Below are 18,631 nucleotides of genomic sequence, written 5' to 3'. Positions count from 1 at the left end.
CAGAGGGAGGCTGGGGAAGCTGCTGTACCCCCACAGCGCTTGAGGCAACAGCTCAGCTCCAATGGGGCACGGCAGGACACGCTGGCTCCCTCAGCACAACTCCATTTCCCAGGAAAAGCTCCAGCACTGACGTAGCAGGTTATGCCTGGGAGATCAATACGAGCACACACACGCACAGCCAGCCTCTCCTTCCCCTCCCAGGGCACCGTGCCTCAGCCCCAGCATCGTCCTCTCCACGTCAGTGCTACCAACAGGGAATGTGCCAGTGCCAACAAGGTCATATTTAATCACTGGACACCTCCTGGGATGCAGTTGGTGTGAATTAATAAGTTTGCCCCAGCACGGAGCTGCCAGCTGGAAGTGGCCATGCCAGGCACCCACCTGTGCCTGCAGCAGGTCCAGGACAGTCCCCAAGCCAGGCTGGCAGCACTGTGGTGACGTGTCTGTGCTACCCTGCTCCCTGGCACAGTGACCCAGGGCCCAGAAAAGCCACTCTGGTTGCTGGGACCAAGTCTCACATTCAGCACTGCTGCAGGTGTCCCAAGGGTGAGATGTCACCCAGTCCGTGCTGATGGTCCCACCCCGCCTCCAGCCCATGCCCTGGGCTTGGAACTGGGTGCTAATCAGAACAAGAGCAGCCAAAAATCCCTGCCAGTCACTCCTGAAAGCCTCTGCTAACACTCAAATCAGTGAGAAGAGCCCTGCAGAGATTTAAAAGATACAAAAGCCAGTTTGTTGAGTGGCACGTGGAATTCCATTCCCAATGCAGATTAATTCCATTAACTCCTTCTGTGCCCTTTTTTTGGGATCCTTCCCTGCCTTTGCAGCTTGTGGAAAGCACAGAGTGAACACATCACAGTCCCCTTTGTGGTGAAGGCACTCCACAGCCTCACTCTGCTCTAGCATTTGTATTTCCTGCCCACCTGCAAACCCCACCCCACACCACGTAATTCCTGAGACTTCCCAATGCCACCAAAATGCCAGGAACTCACCTTGTGCCTCATAGCCAGAGTAGGGATGAGCTGCACCCATGTCCTCCTCCCCAGGGCCCAAGCCAAGGGCTGCCCTGAGCTGGGCCATGTTCAGCTGAGCCGTCAGCTCCCCGCTCCTGTCCCCGATCTGCAGCAGGAAAACCAACAGGGCACTGGTTAAAGGCATGGGGTGCTCCAAGCAAACAGCCCCCAGCCACGGGTGTGTCAGTCCCACCCCAAAATCAAACACAGAGACAGCCAAAAGAGGGCTTGGAGACACCTGAAAGACCCCACAGCTCTCCAGAACTATTCCCCAGTGATCATTTGGGAAAGGGTCTGTGCTTGCTGTGCTGCACCTCCAAACACAGCTCAGTGCAGGGAACTGAGAGGGCTCAGCTCACCCACTGCTACACAACAGAGCCTGAAGGTGCAGGTCTGGGCTGTCCTGTAGCCACACATGGCTTGGCAGGGAGCCCTGGAGCTGCCATTCCCCTTCCCCAAGGATTTCCATAGTTACAGAGCACCAGACACCCCGCTGCCATCAGCCACCACGTGGGCAGTGGCACACCAGGGCCCTGAAAGCCTTCTCTGCTGGCTCAGAGCCATACAACTTCAAGTTGTTCCTAGTGATCTACCCACACAACGCTCCAAAAAATCTTTTAGAAGTCCATATTTTTCCCAATTCCCACCTCTCGCTGGCCTGAGGCCAAGGAAACCGATGTTATGTGTTTGGGAAGAGATCTGTCCCACAGCTCCTGCTACCTAAAATGAGGAGTTCTACAACACAGTGCCAGATCCTCCTCAAAGTTTAACCAGACCAGAGAATGGCTGTGCTGCACAGCACCAGCGGACACAGAGAGGTCACCCAGGAACAGCCTCTGATCTTCAGAGGAAGAGCAGCCAGTGTGACAGAGGAAGACCTTGGCTGTTCCCCTGGAGAGGCCTGACTCCTGTTAAATGCCTGGCAACAGCTCCTTTGTGTCCCCTGCCACAGACTGCAGCATGGAACAAAACCATAAATCCCCACATTATTTATGACAAAGCCCCAAGCGCCAGTAAAGGGAGGCAGATCAAAGGGCTTATCACCAGGCATAAATCCCCCTGCCAATTACAGGAGATTTGCTGTTGACATCATCTCCAGAGAAATTACTGTGTCCATGTTAGGTCTTACAGTCCTTGATGCTCAATTATTAAGTGCTTCCCTGACTTCCACTCGTTTCAGATCATCTCCAAAGCCCTATTAACAACCAAGAACAGACAGGCAGGACGATGACCCGGGGCAGGACCTGCCTCACACACCACAGCAGAGCCCTGTTCTCTGCCCTCAGCCTCCCAGGAGCTGCTCTCTGAGATGACAAAAGTACTCCAGAGCAGTGTCCTAGAGCTGGGGCAGCTCCCAAGGTTTTTAGGTACGTGTCCTTTACTCCAGTGGGATTTTGTGAGTAACCTCTGATCAACCTGCAGCAGCTTCCAGTGGTTCCCTGAGCTGGTTTCATTTGGATTCAAATGCCACCATTAGATTTTTGTTGGCATGAAGGTGATGGGAAGTGAGTTACAAACATCAGTGTGAAAAGGTTGAATTCCACAAGGTTTCTCCTGGTCAAAATCCTGCTGCTTGTGGAAGGGACAGTCTCTGCACTGCTCCATAATTCCTGATGGGGGGACTTCATCAGCCACCTGCCATGAGGAACCCACTCCTGGCACAACTGGAATGACAACACTGGGAGCCCCCACCCTGCTGGGTCTCTCCTCCACCCCCAAAAGGCCCCTGGACCACCCCTGATCCTCCCGTGGCCCCTCAGCTGATGTCTGGCTCTGAGGACTCAGCCCCAGCCTGAGCAGAGCTGGGAAAGTTAATGTGTCCTAAAATGTACAGGACCAAAGAACAGTATTTCTTCTGTGTGTCTGATAAGTATAATTAAATCTGTAATTAGGCTGCTGTGTCAGCCCTACTCAGAGATTTAGCCAACCTAATAAGACAGGCAGGAGAACACCCAGCACACTTACATATGGTGATTTCAATTAGTGCTTCAAGAGGGCAATTTCTTCATCTGGGGAAGACTAAAGAGGCCACAGCCGATTTCCTCAACACACTGGGAAGAGCAAACAAGGGAATTCTGGCTTTCTGCACTTCTGAGCCACCTGAAAATGGCAGGAAAGCTGCAGACAGCTGGGCAAGGGCAAGGTGAAGCCAGAGCAGCAGACACAAAGGGGGTGGCTGTGGCACAGGGCTGGCTGCAGGCTGTGTGCATCCAGGGCCAGCATCCACTGCAGCAGGACACTCAGCTGGGATCTCCCTGTGCTCAGGAAAGTGGGATCTTACAGACTGGAGACCGAGAGGGACCCGAGGGCCTTCACAGCTGCTGGGTGCACAACACCTTGGCCAGCCAGCAGACAAGTGCCCAGGTCCTTTCTCACCCAGAACATTGGTTAAGAGAAAAGTACAGCTCACATTTGCTGTAATTAAGGGGAAGGCTGGGAACCTCCCATCAAAAGAGCATTTTCCAGCCAAGCTCTGCTGTTCCTAAGAACACCACTGAAACAGCACAGAGAGAAGGGCTTTCCAGAGCAGTGAGAGCAAGGTAACTGCATTCATAAAACTTATTGGCATAAAACAGTCTCGCTCTCACCAGGGGTCACAGGTCCCCTCTGATGTGCACCAGCTTCTCTTACCTCTTGGGAGATTTCAAGATGTTTCCTTGCAAAGTGCAAAGCCTGTTCGTGGCTCCCCAGGGACACGTAGGCATTTCCAAGACTCCAGCAGGCTCTTCCTTCTCCCACCCTGCAGAACAGGAAACTGTCAAACCACAGAAATGCTGGGCAAAGCCCAGCAGGGCCTGCAGGAGAGCCTGACAGCCAGGCCCCTTGCTCTGCTTCCACCTGCACAAAGGCTCCACACTGGAAAACTAAGAGTGCCAAACATCTGAAACTCTTCTTACACTGGGGATGAACAACAGCCTGGGAAGCTGGACTGGCCACAGGGACAAAATGTAAGCACTGCAGCAAGGCCCAGGATGGTTTGGCTTCACTGGTGAGCACCAGCCCATGAGCTCCTGCCCAGCTCCCACCTGACACAAGCGGGGCTCCTCTCCAGAGCTGCACAGAGACAATGCAACATCCAGCTCTGGTTCATCAGCAGCCCAGAGCTGAAGCAGCAAGGAGAGAACATTGCAGGCAGGCACCAGCTCCAGCTGAGCCCCAGCACTGCATCAGCAGGGTGAGCACACAGCATGGAACTGCACCCAGCAGAGGACAGGGACAGATGTCCACGAGGTCTCCAGGGCACTGCTGCTGCTTTCCAGGAGCCAGGGAAAGCAGGGGAATGTGGAGCCTGCCCTGTGCTCCCAGCCTGGCTCTCTGGAGCTTCAGCAGCTGTTTGCAGGAGCAGGCAGAGCCTCCTGCTCCCCAGAGCCTGCTCAGCTCTGCAAACGAGCAGATGTGGGGGGAGAAGGGATAAAAAAAGCACCTGGGGGCGCGGGGGGAGGTTCAGCATGACTGCAACTCCCTTTTCAGAGGTTTGGGCGGGTTGATCAGCATTTCAACGTTTTTCTTGTCACCCTGTTCAATACCTTCTGCTCACAGGGTGTGTTCCCAGAAATGCAGGAGCCCACAGGCCTGCACCCCCACAGCATGATTCACCCTTGGGTGGGATTGTGCCTGCCCTGAGCAGAGGCTGCCCTGTGGTGGCACAGCTCTCCCATCCTGATGTCCCTGCTCCATCTAGTGGAGGACACCCAGCCTCCAAGGGAATTCGGCACCACGCTGAAACAGCTGTCTGCAAAGTCATTTCAGCTGCAAGACAGCTCAGGATCAGAGTATCCAGGAAAAAGGAATCAACCTCTCAAAAAAAGAATTAAAATTTAAGAAAAATTAAAAGGCCAAGCTTCCTAAATAACGAGGAGCAAGACCAAGAAGCCAGATACATCATCTGTACACAACTTCGTTTGTACATGGAGGTTTCCAGCATCAGCCCAGAGCAACAGGGGAAGTAACACACCTTGAGTGCCCTAAACACCCAGATTTTAGGGAAAATACAACTTTTGTGAACACGAGGGAGCTCTTGAGAGGCCCTCACGGGATAACACAGCAGCAGCCACTAGCAAAGCACTGAGCACCATGCATTTTCTTAAGTACCTCTCATTAGAAATCTCACTGAGCCCACACAGGCACAGCACTGAGGGCACAATCTCCAGGTTTCAATGACATGAGAAAAGTGAATCATGTCATATTTCTGACAGATGATTGGACTTAGCACTGGCTGCCCAGAGACTTCTAATGACTTTCAAGCATACCCATCACTGGTGCTTAACCCCAGCAAGAGAGAACAGTAAGTCAGAGAAGGGTCAGTGCTCTTCACCCTCACCTGAGGCCCTCCCTCACCTGTCTCCCAGCTCCTGTGCTATCACCAGGTGCCTCAGGTGGTATTCGATGGCTTTTTCATAGTCTTGAAGCAGTGTGCACGTGTTCCCCAGGCTGTAGCAAGCCTGGGCTTCTACTGCTTGGTCTTTGAGCTGTCTGGAGAGCTGGAGTGTTTTCCTGCAGGGAACAGGTGGGAAAAAAGAGCCCTGGTCACTGCCAGGCCACAGGGAAGTCACCCCCTGGAGCAACACCCTGCATCACCCACCGCAGCAGCCCTGCCACCCCAGGTCCCTTGTCACAGCCCCTGGAGCTGAGGGACCGTGTGGCAGCTCAGGATTCCCAGGGAACAGCCCCTGGCACTCACTTGTAGTACTCAGCAGAGATGTCGAACCTGCCCAGGAAGATGTGGGCATTGCCCAGGTTGCTGTAGGCTCTGCGCTCCGCTGCCTTGTCCCCAAACTCCTTGGCAATGGCCAGGCGCTGCAGCAGACACAGCTCAGTCACACCTCAGCTCAGTGACACCTTCCTGTCCCAGCCCAGTGACACCTTCCTGTCCCAGCCCAGTGACACCTTCCTGTCCCAGCTCAGTGACACCTTCCTGTCCCAGCCCAGTGACACCTTTCTGTCCCAGCTCAGTGACACCTTTCTGTCCCAGCTCAGTGACACCTTTCTGTCCCAGCCCAGTGACACCTTCCTGTCCCAGCCCAGTGACACCTTCCTGTCCCAGCTCAGTGACACCTTTCTGTCCCAGCCCAGTGACACCTTTCTGTCCCAGCCCAGTGACACCTTTCTGTCCCAGCCCAGTGACACCTTTCTGTCCCACAGCAGCTGCCCTGCAGAGCAACTTTTAGGGCTGCAAAGCTCCCACCCAGCGAGGCTGTGATGAACCTGCCTGTCAGGGGTGGGTGCAGCAGGAAACCTCTCCCTCTTCTGCAATTCAGCTTCAGGAAAAGCTCTTGGAAAAGTGCGAGTGATGCTGCATCCCAGTGCTGTCCTCCCAGCATTTAAAAACCAGAGGAGCAGTGAATTTCCACTTCCACTGCAAGGGAACTGCTACACACACTGCAACAGGACCTAAACTGCATTTGGATTGGGGCAGGGACTTTGTCACCTCACCTCCCTATAAAGCTTTGCAGAAAGTTATTATGTTCTACAAGCAGCATTTATTCTTGATCAACAGCTCCTTCAGCAGCTTAATTAAATTCATGGCTTGCATTTATTAAAATCTAGACTGAGACAAATTAAGAGCAGAAAAAAAAACCTTGCCAGACCCAGCTGCAGTTTGCCCTTGGATACCTCCTTTGGTTTCCAAGCCAACAGCACCCTTCCCTCGAGCTGCTGATGGGGACTGGAGTAAGATTTGCTCAGTGTGAGTTGGTACAACAGGGCAGACCCTGGAGCTCACCCAGGAGGGAGGAAAACACCGGGGGAAACATCTCCCTGTGCTTGCTGGGTTATGGTGAGAGGGAAAGCTGCTCCCAGGAAGGGAGCAGAGCTGTCTCCTACCTCCTTGTGGAAGGCGATGGCCTCGCTGAAGTTGCCCAGTAAGTACTGGGTGTTGCCAAGGTTGCCGTAAGCCCGGCCCTGTGCAGCTCTGTCCCCCAGCTCCTTCACCAGGGACAGGTTCCTCCTGAAAGAAACCAGGGCAGAACATCCATGAGCCACAGCGAGGAAACTTGCACAGAAGGGAAGGAGAGCAGCCCTGGAGAAGATATTTCCCTCCCAAGCACTTGGGCACAGGTGACCTGTGCTGGCCACCCCTGGGAGCTCGTGCCAAGCCAGGTGCTGCTGCTCTGTCCTGCTCTGTGCAGGAATCACACCTGTGCTGATCCATCCCACATTAAATCAGAAATGGCCACCTCACTGCAGGACCAGGGCCACAGGAAGATTTCCTTGTCCTGCTCCATGGAGAGAGGAAAGATCCACAGGCCCACGCCAGGGCTCTGCTCTGGGAGTTTCCTGGAATTTCTTTACCTTGTTTTTACCCCCTTTTACACACACAGCACACATAGAGTGGTGGAGCACTCACCACTGGCACAAATTTACCCCTGGCTATGCTACATGCACCACTCCTTGGAAAAAGGCTGGGGAGCTATTTATAGGCATTATCACATCCTCAGATATGAGGGGAGGGATATAAGATCTTATCACTCTCTTCACTTAAAAAGCCTATTTAAAAAACTGCATTACAAAAGCAGAACTCTGAAGTACAAGGAGAAAAACACAAGCCCAAAATTCTGGTGCCAACCTTCCTGTGTGGCACATGACAGTGATCTTTGAAATGATACAAGAAAAGGAAGGTTGTGACAAGTGAGATAAAGTGCAGATCCTTGAGAAGAACCAGGATTTCACAGGGATGGAGACACACGGGGATCCATCCTCACAGAGGCCAGCAGAGAGCAGCAAGGGCTGAGAGCTCAGCCTCCCAGCACAGCTCTGGGAAGCAGCAGACTCTTGCACTTCACTGCATCATCACCATTCAAACCACAGCGAGTTTTACAAAGCCGATGCCAGCGCGAATTTGAGCTCAGATTTTATAAAGGATCTTTCCCTCACCTTCCTTGGGATTAATTTGCCAACATAGCTTGGCATCTTGGAAATATTCCTAATCTATTAGAACCTGCAAATTCTCAGTCAGTGGCCCCGTTCCCTGCAGGAGAAGGGGCTGGCCAGGCATGGATACTTACTCATAATATTCTGAGGCTTTCTGTAGCGTGTCCTTGACTTCCTGAGGCAGGTAGCCCGGGTCCTGGGCTGTGCTCCAGGATAAGTGCTTTCCCTTTGCATGGTAAACATTCCCTATGTTATAGAGAGCTCTGGCTTCACCTACCTGAAGGAAGAACAGGAAACAGCAAGGTGTTACACTTCACATCCCAGCATTTCCACTGCTGGGCAGAGATAGTCCACATTTTCCTTTCCCATCTTTCAGAACCACAAGCCCACATTTTCCTTTCCCATCTTTCAGAACCACAAGCCCACATTTTCCTTTCCCATCTTCACCCTCACAGCAGCACGAGAGATGTGTGATAGCAGCCAGAAGGGAGAGCAGCTCCCTGCAGCTCCTCCCAAAGCCCACCTTCACCAGATCACATTTACTGACTTGCAGGCAGGTTATTTTTAAAGCCAGGAAATATTTCCTGTTGGAACACCATTACCTTGTCTCCCTGCTCCCGAGAAATGTCCAAGTGTCTCTGGCAGCAAACCACAGCTTCATCAAACTGCCCCAGTATTTTCAGGGTATTCCCAAGGTTGCCACTTGCCTTGGCTTCTCCAATTCGGTCCCCAATGGTTCTACAAGATGAAGGTGTTGAAGAGCTCAGAGACTTTTATTCACCAGCTGCTGGAGGCAGATTTAAGCTGCAGCTTCCCAGCACAGCTTCACCTGGCTGGAGAGCTTCCCACAATTGTGAAGGCAGATCCTTGTTCCCTATTTGCTGTCTCAGAACTGCTCCAGTGACTGCAGGTCATTACAGGGAGCAGCTGGGGACAGAAGTGAACACTGCTCTTGCACCAGGCACCCTCCTCACATCCACATCCCTTTCTCCACCTCCCTGCTGAGCCATCCTTGGTGTTTCCCAAGTTCTCCAGAGGATGATCAGGGCCAGTTTTGGATGTGTATTTCTGGGTTCAGACCCCGCAGAACCTGCCCTCACTCCAGGCTGGGTCTGATGAGGATGAGGCAGTGCTGACACACTCACCTGGCCAGGGTAAGGTCATGCTTGTGGTACAGCAGGGCCTTGGAGTACTCCTTCAGGTAGAAATAGGCATTGCCCAGCTGGCTGTAGATGGCACTGAGAGTCTTCAGGTCCTCTGTCCCCACCTGCACTGCTGCTTCGAAGAAGGCTGCCCCAGCTTTGAAGTCCCCAGCCTTGCACAAGCGCTCTCCTTCCAGGGCCAGCTCCAGGCAGGATGCCTCCATCCTGCCAAAAACAAGGGAATTGTTTCTAGAGGAGTTTGGCTGCAGTGCCACTCTGCTCTGCAATGGTTACAGTTTGCTTCACTGCACACCTTTAAATTTTCCCCTGGACTCAAAACACAGGAGCATCCAGATTCCACCTTCAAGTGGAAGGTGTCCCTGCCCATGGCAGGGGTTTGGAATGAGACAGTCTTCAAGGTCCCTTCCAACCCAAACCATTCTAAGATTCTCTGATTTACAGACCACATCTGCAAGCAGCCAAAGGCAGCCCCTGGGCTCCCAGTAGGAATCTGGACAAGAAACTCAGAGCTCCTGGCTCCAAGACATGGAATCATCACAGGAGTAACACCTGCTTTCCTTCCAGGTGCTGCAGAAGCCACATATCCAGGTATTTATATCTGAAGCATTTCCCCTTGGCTAACAGAGAGGAAAAGCCAAATTGTAACAGGTTTTTACTGGATACCAGAGAAAATCCTGGACTGTGCAGATTTTCTTGGCTGAGCAGCTCCCAGCACTCAGTGTCTGCTTTTCATTAACTCTCCCGCTGTCACTTTTTCCACAGGCACTTGGCACACTGGCCTCCAGGCCAGCTTTCCTCCCGTGCATTTCTGACACCTTTGGCACTGGCACACTCCATGCTGTCAGAGAGAGCACTGTGAGCAGTGACACTGCTGCAAGAGAAAGAAAACATTCCCCTCTGAGTGCTCCACCAAGTCCTCTCTAAGTCACCCTGTTAGACCATGCCAATCCCAAGTTCTCCAAAGGGACTCCCAAGCTTTCACTGGGAATGTTCTGCCTGCTGCAAAGGCAGCCCCTTCCCCAAGGGGGATGGACACAGCATGTTCCTGCTCCTCTATCCTGATGCTTCTCTTTTTTGCTCAATTTATTTTAAAAAGTCAAAACTATCTAGGTCAAAGGTGGACATCTGCTGAGAAAAAAACAGAGCTCCCTTGTCCAGAGGCAGAACAGCAAGGGTCTGTCAGAAGATAATAAATGCCCACAGGTGGTTTCTAGTCTGTTCTCAGCACTTGGAGGAAGTTTGTGGTACCCAGCCCAAGAGCACAACTTGCCCAGCTGACCCCTCCTGGAGCAGTTTCCTGCTGAGCCCTGAAGATGATTCCCCAAAACCACCCAGGAGCCGAGCCCAGGCCCAGCCCTGCAGGCCAAGGACAACCTGCCCTGCACACACCAGCTTCAGGACACAGCTCCAGGACACAGCCCCAGGACACAGCCCCAGGACACAGCCCCAGGACACAGCCCCAGGACACAGCTCCTGCTGCTCCAGAACACAGCTCCTGCTGCTCCAGAACACAGCTCCTGCTGCTCCAGAACACAGCTCCTGCTGCTCCAGAACACAGCTCCAGGACACAGCCCCAGGACACAGCTCCTGCTGCCCCAGGACACAGCCCCAGGACACAGCCCCAGGACACAGCCCCAGGACACAGGACACAGCTCCTGCTGCTCTGGGACACAGCTCCCACAGCTCCAGGACACAGCCCCAGGACACAGCTCCTGCTGCCCCAGGACACAGCTCCTGCTGCCCCAGGACACAGCCCCAGGACACAGCTCCAGGACACAGGACACATCTCCTGCTGCTCTGGGACACAGCTCCAGGACACAGCACCTGCTGCCCCAGGACACAGCTCCCACATCTCCTGCCCCTCACCAGCACCACTCCCCATCCCTCCAAGGGGCACAGGGAGCTGCAAACACCAACCCTGACACGTTTTCCCTAAAACAGGCAGAATGGTGCTGTCTCTGCCGCCAGGAAACAAAGCCAGCTCCTCCATGAACTAACTGAAATCCAAGCCCATTTCCCTGGCAGTCTCCCTGCTGAGTCGGCTCCGTGTGGCTCCAAACACCCAATGCTTGGCATCCTCCAAAGCAGGACAATCACAAGGACTGGCCAAACAAAAGGAAAATAGCATAAGACCTGGTTTTAAACTCTTCCTCCAAACACACCTGTGACCTCTTCTGCCTCGCTGTTCATTTGTCCCCAAAGCCACCAGGTAACAAGAGGGAGAAGGGAGCTGTGAAGCAGCTCCTGTGAGCTCCCACTCAAACATTTCATTCCAAAGCAAAGCCCACATCTGAGTGGCTATTTTATTTATACAAGAAATAAATGTGGCTCGTTTATACAAGAAATGTGCAGTGGCTCGTGGTGCCAGAGCAGCATTTGTCCCTGCCTCAGCTTCTGTTTGATAGCAGGAAGAAAAATATTAAGATTAAAAATATTTTACTTCTCTCTGCTGATCCTCTTGCTAGATCACACAAAAATTAATGAGTTTCTGCCTGGGGATCCCACCAAAATTTCATCAGTGCCAAGGTACATCTGTGGTTTGTAGATCCTGCATCATCAGCTATTGACAAGTCTCTGCTGATACATCCCAAAGAGCTGACAGGGACTGAAGGAAGGCAAGAAACACCTTGCACTCAAATCAGCAGGATTAACTGCAGGCAGCTTAGTGGGGATGAGTCTTGAGAGGACCTGAAATGCAGGAATGAGCCACCACCAGGAGTTAATGCTGGATTCTAGTTAGAAGGTGGCAGAAACAGAAGCAAACTATCTTGAGCTCAAATTTCGACCCAAACAAAACTCTTTCCAATATTCAGGTTGTCTTTGAGAAATTGAGTTCACCAGCTGTAAACAGTCCAAAAAACTGGGGTGGAGACTGATTTCCCTAATTGATGGAATTGTTGTACAGCTCGTGTGGAACTCCTTGGGTGATTTTAAGAGCTTGAAGTGAAGGTTCCCATTCCCACAGCAACAAAAGCCAGGTAAGCATTGCAAGGGCAGGACCATATCTGCCATACCCCAAAGTGAATTTTGTGCCCCAGAGCCCACCTGGTGACACTCTCACACTCTGTGGGTGCTGTCCCAGTGTTCCCATGGTAACTATGGCAGTGACACGACCTTCCAGTGCACACAGCCCTTAATTAAAATCTGTTTGTCCTTGAACAGGCTGCTCTGCAGAGGATCTGACTTATCTAATTAACATCGCTGCTCAGACTGGGACCTGAGCAAACAAGGGGAAGGGACAGGAGGCTTTTCCCTGCATCCTGCTCTGCCAAGCCCTCACTGCCTCGCACAACAAACAAGGATTGTTGTTAACAAAACTGTTAACAGAAACACAACCCACCTGTAAAACCCACCTGCTCTTCAGAGCTGCTTTTGGGAAGCACCTTTGCATGCAGTTCAATCACTCCAGGCTCAAAAGCACTCAGGAACACAAAGCCAAGGGCAGAGGAATCAACTAAAGGTCAAGAAACAAACTCGAGAACACTAAAATTCCACTTTAAAAAGCTCCCAAAGTCCACAGCTCAACCATCCATAAAACACAACTGAAAGGACAAACCTGAACCATCCTGACAGACCAGTAAAGGGAAAAGAGACAATGACAACAAGGTCCAAACCCTCCCTTACCTCTTCTGCTGCCTGTGCATTTTCTGAGCGTACACCCAGAGCTCCAAAGCCACTGGCAGAAGGAAGCAGCGGGGCTGAGGCCACATATAAATGCAGAGTTTGGCCACAAAAGCACTCAGCAATCTGGCCAGAATTGTGCCAGGGAATGAGTGGGTGGCACGATGCTGGCAGATGACTTGGTCCCCATCAGTGTGACACCTGCCAGTCAATCTCCAGGCCAGGAATAGATGCTGCTTCTCACACTCACAAAGCAGAAAAGGGTCACCTTCTGCTGGGCAGTGACAGGCAGGAGGAACCCCCTTCCCAATCCAGCATGGGCAGGGCCTCCCTCCTTCCTCCTCAAGTTTTTCTTTAATGGATAACTGATGTGAAGGCAGAAAGAGCTGAGAAAAACAGGAGGAGCAGCCTTGAACAAGAATTCCCAGGGTCACCCATCACTGTCAGGCAGCAGCTAATGAGGAGCTGGAGCACAGATTGCCTTTTGCCTGCTGCAAGCTTGTTCAAAGAACTCCACAGCAAAAAATGTGCCTTTGGAAAAGGTAAAATATAAAGATTCTCACATGTGTTTTCAGCAATTTGGAGAAGGCAGAGTCCCAGGAGTGCTGGGGAAGCCAAGGACACTGTCAAGTGAGAAATTAAGGGAACAGCACAAGGTGCCACCAATGCCATTATCAATGATCACCACGACTGCTGTCAAACACTATAATTAGGACATTATAATTGGGTGATGATAGAGGTCCCCAGAGTGGGAACACCACACACTCAGACCTCCCAAAACTCTTCTCAGCGCTGCCTTGCTCACAGCAACCTGTCACTGCTGACAACAAATCCATCAGGGTACACAGAAAATTATCGTGTCACCAGACAGAGCCTGGGGTCAGCTGTCTGATGCCTTAAATATTGCAAATATCACAGGAAAAGAGAACATCTTCCTGCCTGCAAGGTGAAACTGCCTTTCAAAAAAGGAGAAAAGGGAAAAGGAAATGTATTTATAGATATTTGATTCATGTTAGTGGGGGCGATTGCAAAACTCACTCCCAATCAGACCTCGTGTGGTTCAAAACTCCAAGCTTTTAAACAGAAGGTATGGCAGAAAATAACCCATCAAAACCACCAAGAGTAGTAAAAAATCCCTTTAGTATTTCTATTGATATGAGTTAGTGAAGCAACAGATTTTAGCATCTTACTTGCAATCTGATTAGGTTCTGTACAAAAATAAATCTAATTCCAGAGCGCTGGTGACGGGCAATTAAACATTTCTTCCAAACCAAAAAAGGATCAGATTTACCAGGTGCTCAGTGTAAATGCATATTCAATGGCTTAACGAACTAAATATGCATTTAAATAATTACTTTCTTTAAGGGAGTGCTGCCAGTCAATCAAGCTGGGAATTATTCCCCTTCAGCGATTTCCTCTCCCTGCACGGCTCCTGTACCTGAGAGGGAGCTGATGGCTCTGAACCACCAGGTCCAGGTGCCTTCAGACCCCTGGGGATGTGTCCCCTCTGCTGATGGGGGGCGCTCCAAATATTTTCCTTTGCTTCCCAACCCGAGGAAAGCTGTTCCAGATCCTCCTGAGGCACAGCCCGAGTTTATTCATGGTGAATTTATACCCATTTAGCCTCAGGCCACTGCCCTTCTCTGCCTGGGGCACTCTCCCAAGGGGTTTTGGGCAGATTTCCCTGTTTACTCTGCCTCAGGCAAGGTCCAGCACATCCACACCTGCCTCTCTCTCTCTCACTTGCTCCCAAATGAGCTCCAATCTGTAAGAAAATCCCATTACTTGCTCCTAAATACAGGTGATTTCAACTTCCTACCCTTAAATACCATCTCCTTGCCACAGCAATCCATCTTTCAGTCCCTCTTATCCACACTGCTCCTCTCCATCATCAACACACCCAGCAGCAACCTGGCAGGAGAATAATTCAAATACTCAATTATCTCGCTCCCAAATCCAGATCTGGTGGAACAGCCCCTCACTCCCCACCCACATCACATCCTCAGCACCAACCCCTCCTGACAAAGCAGGTTTCTGTCCCAAACACAGGCTGGCAGGGAGGCTGACAAACAAATCAAGATACACATGAAATTAGCCTGATTCAAAGCACTTTTGGAAGCTGGAAAGCAGCACAGAGGAGCCAGTCAAAGGAGAGAACCCCTGGGACACCCTGACCTACACCTCACCTCATTAGTGAGGGGAAGGAAACAAAACCTCCTGTTGAGTTTGGAGAGGAAAAGGTCAGAGATGAAACCATGAATGCTGCACCCAGTCCTCCCCAGCTTCTGAACTGGTTCCAAGCATCTGGCAAGATCCCTTCACATCTGGAGGGGAGGAGATTCCCACTCCACACACTTCCACTGGTAGGAACACTGCAGTGAGTCCTTTCAGTGACCCCTGAGCTGAAAATAATAATATCCACAGGCACTTACTGCTGCTGGGGAAGTGTTTGTTCAAGCTGGAGCTCTGGGGATTACCCAGACCAAGCGATTTTCACCACAGTCTTTTGCTAAGGGCATGAAACAGAAAATCCAGAGGGAAAAACTCCAGGGAATTCTGGAAGCTGCTGGGGCTGTGTGCTGGCTCCAGATTTCCTGTCCCCTCACTGATGCAGCATCAGTGCTCCACAGTAGTCATTTCAGCTAATTGCTATCTACCATTAGCTGCAGAGTACTTACAAGGGATTCAATTCCACTGCATATTTGCTAATAAATCCCAAATGACACCGAGGAAGACAGCTGTATTTAGCTGCCTTTACCCTCTTATTAGCAGTGCTGAATAAGACCCCATTTCAATGGGGAATGGCTCCAGCAAGCTGCGTCATTGTCAGAAATCCAAGTTCAAACTCCCCACTGCCTGCTGGAAAGCAAAAGTCATCCAGCATTCCCCTGCTTACACAACCTCTGTGGCTTTGATCCGTGGGGATGGGAGAGCAGAGGACAGATGGGGGTTATTTGCTGCTTTCAGAGCATTTCATGGAGCAGCTGATGATGCTGAGTTGGTAGGTGCTCCAACCTAAGGACTCCAAAATATCTCACAGAGGTGCGAGGGCAGCAATTTCCCCATTTTTCAAAAAGGCAGCTGAGGCTCTGTGGGCAAATGATGCCTTGCTGTGAGTCAGCTGTAGAGAAGGGAAAGGAATCCAAGAGCCCTGGCTCTCAGAGCCTCTGCCAGGGCCAAGGGGAGCTGCTCCACCAGGGACGAGGTGCAGCACCTTCCATCCAGGCAGGGATGCTCACCCAGCTCAGCACGATGCCAAACATCTGAGGATGCCCAAAGAAAAGCTCCCAGTCCAGGAGCTGAAGGTATCCTTGACCTGCAGAAACCTGATCCACCCCTGGAAGGTTTGGGCTCTCAGTAAATGATACTTTGGCTACGATTATCTTGAATCCCTGACCCAAATGCTGCCCACAAATCCAGCTGGGCCCACAGGAAGAACACAGAGCACAAGGAAATTTTTCTGTGTCAGCTGAGGAGTGAAATTTCTAACAGGCAATGAGCACAATTTTAAGTCATTGTGCTCCAAAATTACTCAAGTATCAAAGGACTACCATGGATGTAATTAACTTCCAGCACTTGAAAATGCTCAGACGAGATTAAGGTGCAAATGTGAATTTCATCTCAGCCTGGTTAACAGTTTCACTTGATAGCCAGTTTCAAAGCACTTAAATTATAAGATGCAAATACTTTGCAGGGTCTGAGGAAGTGATGATTAAGGAGATATCAATTTGAAAATTAATTCATTAAAACATGTTCTGACTCCCAAATGGAAAAAAAATTATTATGAATCCACAAAGTGTATGAACTGATCAAATTCTCTGAAGGAAAACTGTGTAGGAGAACTCACTTTCAGGAAGAGTGAGAACAAAATGAGCCTGGAACACAATTTCTTTGCACAGCTCATCAGGGGCATAAACCCAACCACCAGCAGCCATCTGAGAAAAAGAGAAATAAACGTAGAGGCCAGGAGCACCAGCTTGCCAAACACAAGTGGAGCAATGATGCTGATGCATGAGGATGCTCTTTCCTTCCCAGAAACACAAAACCCAGCAGTTTGTCTCATTCCTGCAGCACCTGACCCCTGAAATGTGCCCTGCAGAGCACCAGGCAAACCAGCAGCTGCAACAGGACAGGCTTCTAGACATTTCTATTTTGTCAGAGGAGGCTGGAATAAACTCAGCACAATGAAAGGAGCTTCCTGAGTTTTTCAAGAATATTTTGCTTTCTTGTACAATGCTAGCACCTTTAATGAGGTTAATCCATCACGCTGCCATTAAGCAGCACTCTGGGGATGATTCCACCAGCAGTGAAGTGCTATTTCCTTCAGTCACTTCCAGCAGCCAGAGAGCAGGAGAGGACATGCAGCCTGAGAGGCTTTTCATTATAAACTTACTTTGGCAACTGGGTCAACACATCTCTCACTAAAATATATGCTGTGATTTACACAAACATACTGCAGAATCCAGCAGGTCACAATTACCACAGACATTAGGAAAAAAAAACCTAGTAATTGCCTTGTCAACAGCCAAGCAATGAAAACAATCAATTTATTTGTTCCTATTTTATTGATGCCATTCAGCTTCTACCACCCACCAATACAGAGGAGCTCATTCAGGTCAAATTTCATACTGAAAATGGGCAAGTCCTGGGTTGGGGGAGGTCTTTCCAAACTCAGAAGAACCATAAATGAGAGATGTACAGACATGTCCTCTAAAACTGCCCCCAGACCCAGTGGGGGCTCAGGCAGGTGCCATGGGAGCAGCCTGGATGCTGTCCTGGGATGGGAGAGGGGCTGAGTGCTCGTGGGTGCCAGTGGAGCTCCAACAGGGCAGTGCCAGGACCAGAGCCACCACAGCTTTGACTGAAAACATCACAGCCTCCCCCAGCTCCTGCTCCAGGGTCCTGCCACCCCCAGCTGCTGGCAGGGTCAAGCTCAGCTCCACAAGTGCCACCAGCACAATCACCCCAGTTGTTCTGGGCAGCTGCACAGGCTGTGTGAGGTTTCCTTTCCCGCACAACCTTCTCGAGTGAAAGCAAGGCTTGTTTTCCCACAGGCCCCAGTCTATTCTCCATTCAAGCTGCCTGGAAAACCCCTCCAGCTGCAGCCCCCACTTCTCCTTCCTCTCTCAGCCTGCCAGTTGCTCCTGCCTCGGAGCAGGGGCTTGCAGCAGGAAAACAACTGTGTATGGAAAAGGTGCTGCCAAGCCCCAGAAACACCAGGGACTGCATTACAGCGAAACCCAGCCAGCCAAAGGAGCCACCTCTGCCTGTCCCAGCTTCTTGCCCATGTCCCAGCTCATCCCAAACCTCCTGCAGCAGCTGGAGGCTGCACACACTCCCCACGTGCTGCCTCTTTCCTGCCCACAGCCCCTGCAAACCACAGCCACGCTCAGGGCACGGCAGTGGGATCGTCATCGTGATGCAGCAGAAAAGGAAACCATGACAAAGTTCACACCACAGCTTTTTCCACTGACTCCACAGCAACCTACAGCCAATTTGGTTCTGTTCCCTTCCTGTCTCATCTGCTTCCGCCAGCCCCAAGCCAAGGGTTTCAGTCCAAGAGCGAGGGGCCTTTGGGATCCATCAGAAAACTCACACCCTGAGCCTGGGCCAGGCAGGCTTCGAGCCAGGGAGGTGCTGAGCGACTCCAGCTCACCAAGACAGCACTAAGGATGCTCTGCAGCACCAGCACTTGCACCTGAAAGGGGTTTGGATGGGACCTTAGTGACAGAGCCAGCACAAACCTGGCCCTTGTGCTTCCTGCAGAACTCACTGAAGAACAAACAGCAGGAACCAGCCAAATCCAGTGAATCCAAACATGCAGCAACTTCTTTTTCAAATGACCATCTGGTAAAGCCTGTGAGGAGGATGAAATCAAGCCAGAGCACACCAGGGAGAACCTGTGATAGTCTCTTCCTCAGTGATTACAGCCCTGAGTGCCCAAACCAGAGGGATTCACAAAGG

The 18,631-nt window shown here is 51.2% G+C and overlaps 1 protein-coding gene across 2 annotated transcripts in view; it reads right to left on the bottom strand.

The window, feature by feature from the left end:
• The window catches only part of GPSM1 (G protein signaling modulator 1), a 64,534-nt gene that overhangs the window by 33,968 nt on the left and 11,935 nt on the right, over window positions 1-18,631 (bottom strand). Inside the window, exons 2-9 of one of the 2 annotated variants that reach the window (XM_058853877.1) lie at window positions 9,029-9,250; window positions 8,486-8,621; window positions 8,018-8,160; window positions 6,837-6,960; window positions 5,695-5,810; window positions 5,352-5,507; window positions 3,645-3,753; window positions 993-1,119 (exon numbers count right to left, since the gene is read on the bottom strand). In XM_058853877.1, coding sequence (XP_058709860.1) covers window positions 993-1,119; window positions 3,645-3,753; window positions 5,352-5,507; window positions 5,695-5,810; window positions 6,837-6,960; window positions 8,018-8,160; window positions 8,486-8,621; window positions 9,029-9,250 — 1,133 coding nt within the window. Of the gene's footprint in view, window positions 1-992; window positions 1,120-2,978; window positions 3,044-3,644; window positions 3,754-5,351; window positions 5,508-5,694; window positions 5,811-6,836; window positions 6,961-8,017; window positions 8,161-8,485; window positions 8,622-9,028; window positions 9,251-18,631 lie in introns of those variants that run through there. The other variant, XM_058853878.1, reaches the window with a different exon arrangement.

The sequence above is a fragment of the Poecile atricapillus genome, chromosome 20 (genome assembly GCF_030490865.1).
Source record: "Poecile atricapillus isolate bPoeAtr1 chromosome 20, bPoeAtr1.hap1, whole genome shotgun sequence".
NCBI lineage: Eukaryota > Metazoa > Chordata > Aves > Passeriformes > Paridae > Poecile > Poecile atricapillus.
Note: the sequence above shows the minus strand (reverse complement) of the source record. Positions and strands in the feature narration are given on the sequence as shown.